Source organism: Micropterus dolomieu, linkage group LG04 (genome assembly GCF_021292245.1).
Source record: "Micropterus dolomieu isolate WLL.071019.BEF.003 ecotype Adirondacks linkage group LG04, ASM2129224v1, whole genome shotgun sequence".
NCBI classification, from domain to species: domain Eukaryota; kingdom Metazoa; phylum Chordata; class Actinopteri; order Centrarchiformes; family Centrarchidae; genus Micropterus; species Micropterus dolomieu.
The window spans coordinates 15,451,755-15,463,287 of NC_060153.1; the positions used below are offsets into that span (position 1 = coordinate 15,451,755).

Here is an 11,533-nt window from a genome sequence, read left to right on the forward strand (position 1 = left end):
GTGATTGTTTTATGTCATTATTGGCAATGCCACTTCATTTCTATAAAGTAATACAGATTAAATTACATGCTGCAGGTGTTTAGATTGACATTCTAATTGGGCGCGTGTTGTCCATTTAGCTGTCAACATAGTTCACAAAGTCAATCTGAATCCCGAATAAAAACTTTTTTTTTTTTATAAAACTACTGTCCTCTGTACCCACTGTGATTTAACTCAGTATGCTGAGCTGTATCATCTCAAAGTGTTTATTACGGTGAATCATGGAATCACAGAATCTGCAGTATGCAGTCATGCACCTCGTGGACTCATTAATTACACACACATGCACACACGCACACACACACACGCACACACACACACAGCTGCATTTCATATGTGACTGATGTTGCAGCTGTCTCCCATCTTAGTATGCAGGTCTGTGTGCACAGACTATTTTGAAATGGAAAATCAAACATAAACAGAGCGAGGGAATATTGGAGACATTTCATTCCAATTTGTTTTCTCCGTGATGGTGGGTATGAAAGAAGACAGCGCAGCTTGTAATGTTTGTTAAGCCCTCCTGGCAGTAAAGCCACAGGGATTCTTTCTCCAAATGAACCATTGCTGCTGTGAATTTAAAAAAAGCAATTTGTACAGAGTCATCTGCAGAGTTGCCACATGCATCGCTATTACACAGGAATTATGATTTTAATATCTAGAGCAAGTAATTTCATTTGTCTGAATCAAGTTGCTACACAACACTAAAACCTAAGAATTAGCCTCTTTCACACATAGTAACTATCCGGACAATGATAAGTGACAAGGCATTGGCAGTAGATAAAATGTTTTATGATGGCACTAAGTCTCTGGGTGTCCTGTCATGTAAATATTCATAAGAAAGACTTGAATGTGACTAGAGGGGTTTGATATGTGTATGGGGTAAGGAAGTGTAGAAGACGATGGTGGAGTTTGGAATCAGAAAAAAAAAAATTAAATGACATCAATTTAAATGTTTACAAGTATGCAGCGATGCTGTGGTGGATTATAATATTCAGTAGCTTCATCTATCAGCTTCATTGCACGTTTTTTTTCTCCCTCTGCCTGAACAATTCCCGATTGACTGACTGACTGACTACAGGTTGCTTTCTTGGGTGTCATTGGATGATATGGGGTGCAGACCTCCATTCTCGTTCAGTCTCTTGGCACGATAGGTTTCATAGTGAATGTTATGAGTGACCTCCTTCAAATCCTGGAGGTGAGACCTGAGAAAGAGACACATTTCTAGTTATTTATATATCTATTTAAAACAGGGAGGTATCAACGCTATTGTGCTTTTTAAATGCATTTTTAGTGATCCTTGTGTTTAGATTTAATACAGTGCAAAAGCATGACTGGACCTTGAAAGCATTTGCATCCAATTAGCCACAGAGTAAAATAAAAATATTATACCCTTACATGCAAAGAATTACACATCCTTATTTTCAAAAGGCTTATTATGTACTTATCGTTATTTTCACATTATGTTTACTTTTTAATTTATTGGTCAACTATTGAATCACTAGTTGATCATGAGAAAATTCATCGGCAACTATTTTGGTAAACGGTTAATCATTTGAGCCATTTCTTTAAGTAAAAAAAGTTGTGGTTAAATCGTCTCAAATGTGAATATTTACTGGTTTGCGTAGCCTTATTTGATAGTAAATTTAATATCTTCCATTTTAAGACTTAATCACTGTGGGACATTTTTTGTTATTGTTAAAGTACTATTATAAGCAAAAGTTTCTCAATATGGCAAATCCCATTATTTCTAATTGTCCTTATATGCAGTTTATTGCATTGAATTGAGGTTTTAATTATCTATTTAAAAGACTACTTTACCTGATCAGGAAATCTCTCAGCTGAGCAAACTCACAATGGTTGGGATTTTCAACTGCAAAGAAAAAAAACAAAAAGCTCACGTCCTTTACCTGAGATCATTCATATTATTTCTTTGGCAAAGGGACTATAAATTTTACTTATTAAGAAAGGCCACATCACTCACCTTCTACAATTCCCCACGCTGTCTTCCTACCCAGAACTCGTTTGCCATTCACTTGATATTCTTTGTCGCTGCCCACCACAGCAAAGGGCATCGCCTCCTATGGACAGAGAGATTTCGCCACGGTTCAGTGTACTGAAGACAGCAGCACATGGTTTATGAGATGAAACAAATACATGGCCCAGTGTCCTGACATTCTGTTTGGGGGAAGCGGTGCGTGAGTGTGAGACAGATTGAATCAAGCTGGGTGGAAGGGAGGGGAGGGAAAAACTCATGCTCTTGAAGAGGAGGAAAATAATGTGATGTGTGTGAACGAAAGAACAGAAACACTCACTCTGATCTTGTCATTGTCGCTCTTGTCCTCCATGTCCTCATCAAACTCCTTCTGTGGGTAAAACTCGATCCCGCTCATCTCCAGCTCCTTTCTTACCTACAGCACAAAACAAAGCCAGGAAACAACGCACATCTTCATCTGAGAACCGTCTTCAAACCACTCATGTGGGACCTATAGCCTGTCCAGTATAGGAACTTTGAAAGATATGCAAATATATCAGGTAGTGTACAGTGGGTTTTTAGAGCTGCAACAACACTATGAGAGCAGGGAGACTGAACCAAAAGGTTGCAGGATATAAAACCAAAACAATGAGATAAAAGAACTGAGTGAAACTGTCGGTTGATGATTCTCTGTGGGTTTGTCATTTGATCCATTGTTAATCTAAAGATATTTATTAGAGCAGCTGTAAACACCAAAATATGTACTGAGCAGGACAAGTTGATAAATTAACTCAATCAATGCTCTGTGGAGGACAAACGATGTAATGGAGACACTGTTTCTAAAATACAAACCTATCTTTGGCATTTCTTGATAACTATAGGCTCTGGCATTAAGCTTATATTAGCTGATATATAGGGCAATTTATCAGTCTAGCTTTATGTGGGATCATTGGTGAAACTCACCCGCTGTTTGAACTCCTGTCTCTCCTCAATGGTCATCGTGTCTGCCTTCGCGATGACAGGAATAATGTTGACTGAGTGACTTAAGTGCTTCATGAACTCGAGGTCTAGCTGCCGGAGACTGAGACAGACCGAGCAAAAAAGAATGAAAAAGAGACAAGTAGATCAATTTAGGAGCTGGATTTGATTCTTCCACAAGGCTCGTGTGTGACAGTGGAAAGATGGTGAGGATAACAAATAGCAGAAGGAGGTACAGGGTTTTTATTTATCATAATTTCATACGTCTCATTAGCTTTGCCTGGTCCTGTAGCAATTACAAGAGACTTACAGCGTGAATGCTATTGAAAAGTGGGCTTATCATTGGACAAAGATTGCATCCCCGCTCTTGTTTGCCTACACACAAAACATCCTGTCAGTCTCAATTATGCCTGCTACGAAGGATGGGATACACTGGTTGTACTACACAAAAGACTGTATCCGTCTATCCATTAAAGAGCAATTTCACAGTTGTCAGCAGGAGCTAATTATGAGGTTCAGGAGAGAGAGAGAGAGAGAGAGAGAGAGAGAGAGAGAGAGAGAGAGAGAGAGAGAGAGAGAGAGAGAGAGAGGTGTGTTGTCTGCAATATAAAGTAGCACACACAGGGCTTTGTTAATCTCAGATGAAATGTTTTTGGATAAAGGGACATGAACACTGCTGTATTTGTGCACAGACAGATGTCCCTTTTTAGATCAGATACTTAAAGATGGTTTGAGTGGAGACTTTACTAATCTCTGGTTCTGATAAAGTTTAACTCACGAGTGTCCAGTCGGGGTGATGAAATAGAGACAACAGTGCACCCTGGTGTCAGGGATTCGCTTCTTTCTGGTGATGTTGACCTCCTCCTTTAGGAACTTCTCATACTGCTCATTGATGTACTTGGAAATGGGCTCCCAGCTGTGGATACAGAAGAGGTCAGCTTGAGAGAAAAAGACTACTTCAGCGAGAAAATATAAGAAGACTAGTTGAGTAGGACCATTTTCAGTATCGTTTTAGGGAACTAAATTCATGGCTGCAAGTGAAAAAATAGTTCTTGGTTAGATGAGGCAGTGATTATGACATTTATGAAGCTTTAATGATCCAGGAGTTGGAAAACCCACCAGTTGTCATTATTGATTTGGTCTCCAAAGCCTGGGGTGTCAACGACTGTCAACTTCATCTTCACGCCACCTTCCTCAAGGACTGTAAATAAACACACACAAAGAAAATAACTAAATAAATCATAGCTGTCGCTTTGTATGAACAGCATTCAAGCTGGAAACAAAAGCAAACACAGAATAAAATGATCTGACTGAGATATTTTTAACATGTGCATCTGATGCCATATATCTGCTGGATAATGTCAGGTCCCTGTCAACCACAGGGCTGGCGATGTGTTCATGTAAACCGAAGATACCGAACACTGAGCTCTGTCCAAGGGTTTGACATTTTACCACTGTTTCCCTGGTGCTGTTAAATCAAGGATTGAATGAATACAAGTTCCTTTTCCACACCCATAATAAGCACAGTACAGAGCTGTCTGCCACAGTAACTGATCTGATGCTAACACTGGGGGAGGGGTGCCGAAGTCAGATATTTTCAGATACAAGACACAGTGGCTTTAATCAGGAGTAATTTGCAGGTCATTCTTGGGTACAGTCCACACTGGAACATAAAAGCAATCTTGCTTTTCCACATTTTATATCAATAACAACAAAACTCCAACGTGAAAGAACATATGGTTACAGTTATATGGAGGATCTCATACATCAGTGGGCAAAGTAATTAAAGAGCAGTACTCATGCTAGAAAACGAGAGCAAACCAAGAGAGTGCAATAGCAAAGAAAAGGTTTAAAACAAATAAACACATATACAGCTACCATTGTTACAGGGTTAATATTGTCAGTTGTTCATCCCACGCCATCACCCTCCCTCAGAACCCTTAAGTGTCTCAACACTGGTCCCCATGTCTTGTCAAACACTCTTACTTCTTGCATTCTTGAATTTAAGTTTCTCCAGATAGAGGATCTCACCCAGCTCCCTCAACCACATCTCCAATGAAGGCACAGCATCAGACTAAAAACTAAGGGTTTTAGCCATTACAGTATTTGCTCTGTGTTCTAGCTGATTTAGGACTCTCAAACCAAAATCATGTCTGCGGAGTCCTGTTTATTCCAGCTGAAAGCTTGTGTCTTGTGGAATAATATCTCAATTACGCAAAAGTTTTATGAGGTAGACTCAGTGGTGAATGAAACAATTCTGGTTCCTCGCGTCACAACAGTGTTAGCAAACTACAAATTGAGTAATGTTTACCTCTACATGTCAGATGTCAGCAGGGGTCATTCATCGTTACCACAGAAACACATCTCTCAGTTGTGAGACTGTCCGGCTTTATGGCAGCAAACATTTTAGTCTTCAAAAGGGTCTCAAATCATGTCTCATCTTTTGTAAAACTACCGCTGATATTAGTGGAATGGAGTTAAGTTAACTGCAAAATTTGTGTGTCTTGCTTGAGATGTCTATAATAAACAGATTGACAAAAGTAGACCGGCTGGATGGATAAAGTCTGCACTCGGAGAAGGCTGAAAAATTCATTGGGTAATGACCAGCAAGATGATAGAGGTAGTGAGGTCAGTCTCTCAAATCAAAACGAAAAGAAGTTCTGATGCACCCACAGCATGTGTGTGAACAAATATTGTCTGGGCTGAAGATCAACAAGTCCGTCCACAGACCCTGTGTGGAAGGTAAAACACTGTCTCTCGCACAGTTATGGACAGTTCTCCCAGGACTGATGAATTTGTGTGAAGTAAAAGCTGTCAGCAAACCAGTGGGAATCTGAGGGCCCAAGAACAATCTGTACCGGCCGAATGACTAAAAACCATTTGTCATGATGTTGTCAGAGTTTTATTCATAGAGGAGATGTAGAAATACATATTCATTACTGATCTCCAAAGTAGATAATTGTGTTCACTGAAATGCTACACATCACAGCTCATGTAGAAATACAGTAAATAAATAAATAATTTAAATTAATAATTCAGATAAAATATAACGCATGACCAGCATAGTGGCTGTTAATGATTTCACATTTCAAAAACACTTGATAAACACTTGGCAAGCCTGCAGCCTTCTTAATGAACTTTACATTCACCTGTGGTTATTATTCATAGCTTGTATCATGTTCACTTTTTTGTCAAGTCTGTCTTAACACAACAATCAGAGTCCCCATATGTACACTGAAACAGGTTTTGCTTCCTGTTCATGCTGGACATTAAGATGTCCCAATGTAAGTGATAGGGGACAAAAGTCATTCCGTCATTTGTGCAAATATATATGTATATAAAGTACTGTGCAAAACATTTAAATAATAGGAAAAAATAGACATGTTAATAGATTAAAGTGAGTGAACAGAAAAAAATATAAACCAAATCAATATTTGGTGCGACCACCATTTGCCTTCAACAGCATAAATTCTTCTAGGTACGCTTGCACAAAGTCAGGGAATTTGTAGGCATATCGTCAGGTGTATGGTTAAACAATTATACCAAACAGGTGCTAATGATCACCCTCCAATTTTCAGGTTGAAACACAATCATTAACTGAAACAGAAACAGCTGTGTAGGAGGAATATAACGGGGCGAGAAACAGCCAGACTCAGCTAAGAAGATGAGGTTGCTGAAGACAGTTTACTGTCAAAAGTTATATACCATGGCAAGACTGAGCACAGCAACAAGACACAAGGGGCCCAATTTACTAACATCCCGAATAGAGTACTAAATTGCGTGTGCATTCTATAATATTACATGTGTAATTTTAGTACCTGTTATGGGTGATTTACTAAGAATTATTAGACGACAACAGGAGCAAACGCAATAGAGGTGGCAGTATTTAAATGAGGGTTTTGCATGTTTTAATGGTTTCTGCCTCTAAGAGTCTGGAGGGAAAGCCACTGCGTAAAAACCTTGGTTTGTTTCGTTCAGTGTGTCCCGAGTATGTGAAAATCGTGTGGCCCATCCTGCCTGAGATTGCACTAAGTACTTGGGACAGCAAACCTGAAAAACTGCTTTGGGAAACCCCAGCAGAAACAGCTACAGTATGCAACAATGACCCAGACGTGAGGAAATGCCAGCAGATCGTGCCTCATCCAGCCAGAGGGAACAATCACTGACCGTCCACACCCGGTCGCTCCGGGATCTCCTGTCCCTGGCCCTGTACACCCCATTCCTCTCCAATACATTTAATGGTTTGTGTCGCTATTACGACCAGCGCGCTGTGAACAGTTGGTGATCGTTCCCTCTGGCGGGATGAATTTCATGGGTGATCCATGCACTACTGCAGCTGGGGGCTCTCCACAGCTCCACGCAACTTTCTAAATTCTTCCATCTCTCGGAGAAAAGAAGTCAGGTCGGTTGGCATGGATGTTAATACAACAGTATTGCCAAAGCTAAAGGAAAATAACAAAAAAACAAACAAAAAAAATCTATTCAATTCATATACTTATATAAACAACATAATGAACTCATTTAAATAACTACCGTATATTAGACCTATTGTAGAAGAACACTGAGTAGGCTAACAATTAAAGTTAAAAGCTAATTTTGCATATTAATGTGTTGTTCAAGTTACGCTACTGGAAATAGCGCTCATTCGGTCTCCTTTCCCTGTACCCCCGCCTTGCTAAACTACTGTAAAATCAAATAGCCGACTAAATTTTTAACTGGCCTGGTGCGGGTACACATTGGAGACAGATAAGCGCAGGTCTCGATTAGATGCCGGGTCTGGTTTTTATAGAAGTTCTTTGGATGTATAAAACCTCTTAAACCCCCCGGGTCTCCAGCTTTGGCTAGTTCTAAGCTGCTTCGAACACACATATAAATATAAATGTTTAAACTTTTTCAGTATGGACATGCTACACATCGTTAGATCGGTTAGATTCTCCACCATTCAACTGTTCAGTTCATTTTGCAAAAACAACTAGCCCCAAAGTCTAATTCACTCAGATTTACTGGCATGGTAAACAAGAGAGATGTATATTCCTTTTGTCTGTAAGGGTCAAAAGAATCAAAACAGATTTTCATACAAACTTGACTTCTGCCACACTTTTCTCTGCATCCTGCACCGTTTGGTTGAGTATGCTCGTTTTCGTTACTTTGACACCTACAAAATAAAAGCGCCTAAGCTGTCAGTCAGAGCTAGATCAAAGGAATGATTTGTAATTGATATGTTATTTGATATAATATTCATATAAATATAAAATTCATACTGGTTTGATAGTGGCCTGTTACATCCTTGCTGAACAAGAGTTTAGTGCAAAAGGAATTAAAGGCCTGTCCCATATGAAGGAATGTCCCAAATATAGGCAGGGTCAATTAATATTAATATTAATTTTAGCATTAATATTAGCAAATTAAAGCCTGGGCTATTAATATAAGTTTTACGGTTTTCCCGGATTCTGCTGTGGACCTGCATAGCTCAGCAACTCATACTCTGGACTCTCACACTCTGGACTCTCAGGTATGTTTTCCCCCCTGCTCTACACAGCAACCACCAACCTGGTTCTGCAGCATTTAATCTCCCACTCTGCCTTGCTCAAAATCCAATCCCTTAACAATAAATATTCCTCTTTTATCTAACTCCTCCCTGTCTTAGTCCTGCACTCTACTGGCCAAACCTTAACAAAATTAAAAACAAAATTTTGGTAATAATAACTTGCTCTTTTGGGTAGCCTCTGAAAATAAAGTAACAGAGCGCTCTCTCTCTTTCTCTCTCACACACGCACACAGACTTACGCACTCATGCCTGCGGTTATCTCTCCCCCATCCGATTCTCCTTCACTCGTGTCATTGCCAAAACACCTTGGGCATTCATCCCTTCTGCTGTTCTGCTTCTATCGATCAAATAGACTATATAGCCGTAGCTCATGAAATGACAGCATGCTCATCAACAGACCTCTAAACAATCGGTGGAACAGCAGTGCCATCAGCTCAGAGCTGGCAGAAAACAATGGGACTCTGGTACATCCATCTACAATCCAGAGAAGTCTGATCAGAGGTAGGCCTTAATGGAAGACTTGCGGCCAAAAAGTCATACCTCCGACATGGAAACAGGAACTGGGGTGCAGTAAAACAGGTGCTCTGAACTGAGTCAAAATTTTAAATATTTACAAATATTTGGCCGGTTCCTTGCTAGTTTGTGGCTGCATTTCTGCAAATAGAGTTAGGGATTTGGTCAGAATGAATGGTCTCAATACTCAAAGAAGTAGAGGCAGATACTTATTCATTCTGTAATACCATCAGGGAGGCATCTGATTGGCTCCAAATATATTCTGCCGCATGACAACGACCCCAAACATTCAGTGACAGTTATTAAGAACTATCTTCAGCGAACAAGAAGTTCTGCAGCCTGTTGCACCAGCGATACAGAAGTTCTACCATAAGTTATGGTAAGTCCACACTAAACAATACGTTGAAACTAGTTAGTTTGAGACTTAAACTGTGTCGATGTTTGGTTGCACCACCCAGAAGTAATGTTCATCTTAGCTACTCTGGCCAAACTCCATACTAATCAAAATATTGTCGCAGAAAATGATGTTTACACATCCATCCCTCTCTTTCTCTCTCTCTCACACGCACACAGACTTACGCACTCATGCCTGCAGTTATCTCTCCCCCATCCGATTCTCCTTCAGAAGAGGAGAAACAGAGAGTTTATTACGGTTTTGTTGTGTGTTTGTCTCTCTCTCTCTCTCAACGTTTTGCAATACTGAAGAGGCTAAAAATAGCAACAAAACACCAACAAAAAGGGTAAACAAGGACAAAGAATTATGATTAGCTGATAACTATGAAACCTTAATCTACAGCTAGTCCAACAGTGACATCGAGTGTTAAAACCGTTAACTACAACATAGGCGTAATTAATGGTACCCGTAAGGAACGGTACCGTATAACTGGCAGATGAAATTGTAACATTACATAAGCGTAAGACATGTCTCAGAAAATGAATGTTTTGTCCCCCCCCCCCCACTTTTCACCGGCAATTTTGGAGTTGGCTAGCCGAGAAGGTTAACTGTGAGTGACTAGTCAATCAATCAATCACACACTCTGCATCAGACATAATTAAACGGTAGAAATGCAGACAAAAATCATGTAGCCTAGGCCTATAGAAAACATCCGACACAATGCAAAGGTGGTGCTGAAAAGTTAAGGGAGAAAAAATAAGAGTTTGCTGGAGGCAGGTGCAGCAAAGTGCCTCAATATTGCAAACCTTTTTGTGCTGCTGTTACTTACAGCCTACCTGAAGACAGCAGTGAGGGCGCCTGCAGCAGGGAGGGTAGTAACTTGTTACAAGTACCGCAAATGAGCTAAATAAATAAAATATAATAAGTAATTGCCTTTTCACATTCCTTTATTATTTATATTTTTACTCTTTACTCCAGTATTTTCTTTGGGCCAGTATTCTACTTTAAATTTCGAATCATTTTCAATTCATACCTTCGTAGCTTAACCAGTCTGTGATCTGCATTTTGCTTCATTAACTGAAATGAGCTGTCATCCAGGCTGTGTGCGCTCGGTTACGCAGAAGAGCCCGGTATAATTTGCTCCTCCTGATCCCAGTTAACCCACATTTCAGAACGATGCGCCATGTCAACCACTCGACTATTTTATGGAGGACTTTACACCTATTAAAGACTAGGTGTAAGATTTAAGTTGTAACTTTTGTCTATGTTGGACGTATTTCAGCTGGTGCAACCCTTAAAACGTTAGTAGCACGTAAACTCCGACTTAAGTTAGAAATTACGTTCAAACTAGGCTAAGTATGAACTTACTTTGTACACATACAGTGGGTACGGAAAGTATTCAGACCCCTTTAAATTTTTCACTCTTTGTTTCATTGCAGCCATTTTCCAAAAATCAAAAAAGTTCATTTTATTTCTCAGTAATGTACACTCAGCACCCCATCTTGACAGAAAAAAACAGAAATGTAGAAATTTTTGCAAATTTATTAAAAAAGAAAAACTGAAATATCAAATGGTCATAAGTATTCAGACCCTTTGCCGTGACACTCATATTTAACTAAGGTGCTGTCTATTTCTTCTGATCATCCTTGAGATGGTTCCACAACTTCTTTGGGTCCAGCTGTGTTTGATTATACTGATTGGACTTGATTAGGAAAGCCACACACCTGTCTATATAAGACCTTACAGCTCACAGTGCATGTCAGAGCAAATGAGAATCATGAGGTCAAAGGAACTGCCTAAAGAGCTCAGAGACAGAATTGTGGCAAGGCACAGATCTGGCCAAGGTTACAAAAAAATTTCTGCTGCACTTAAGGTTCCTAAGAGCACAGTGGCCTCCATAATCCTCAAATGGAAGACGTTTGGGACGACCAGAACCCTTCCTCGAGCTGGCCGTCCGGCCAAACTGAGCTATCGGGGGAGAAGAGCCTTGGTGAGAGAGGTAAAGAAGAACCCAGAGGTCACTGTGGCTGAGCTCCAGAGATGCAGTCGGGAGATGGGAGAAAGTTGTAGTAAGTCAACCATCACTGCA

General features: G+C 40.0%; 1 protein-coding gene across 2 annotated transcripts in view; it reads right to left on the reverse strand.

The window, feature by feature from the left end:
• Window positions 1–229: 229 nt before the first annotated feature.
• sept3 (septin 3) overlaps window positions 230–11,533 on the reverse strand; it is a 16,429-nt gene continuing 5,125 nt past the window's right edge. For both annotated transcript variants that reach the window (XM_046047487.1, XM_046047485.1), the window contains exons 4-10: window positions 4,109–4,190; window positions 3,768–3,905; window positions 2,975–3,092; window positions 2,352–2,447; window positions 2,021–2,117; window positions 1,858–1,909; window positions 230–1,241 (exon numbers count right to left, since the gene is read on the reverse strand). In XM_046047487.1, coding sequence (XP_045903443.1) covers window positions 1,112–1,241; window positions 1,858–1,909; window positions 2,021–2,117; window positions 2,352–2,447; window positions 2,975–3,092; window positions 3,768–3,905; window positions 4,109–4,190 — 713 coding nt within the window. In that variant the 3' untranslated portion in view covers window positions 230–1,111. The remainder of the gene's footprint in view (window positions 1,242–1,857; window positions 1,910–2,020; window positions 2,118–2,351; window positions 2,448–2,974; window positions 3,093–3,767; window positions 3,906–4,108; window positions 4,191–11,533) is intronic.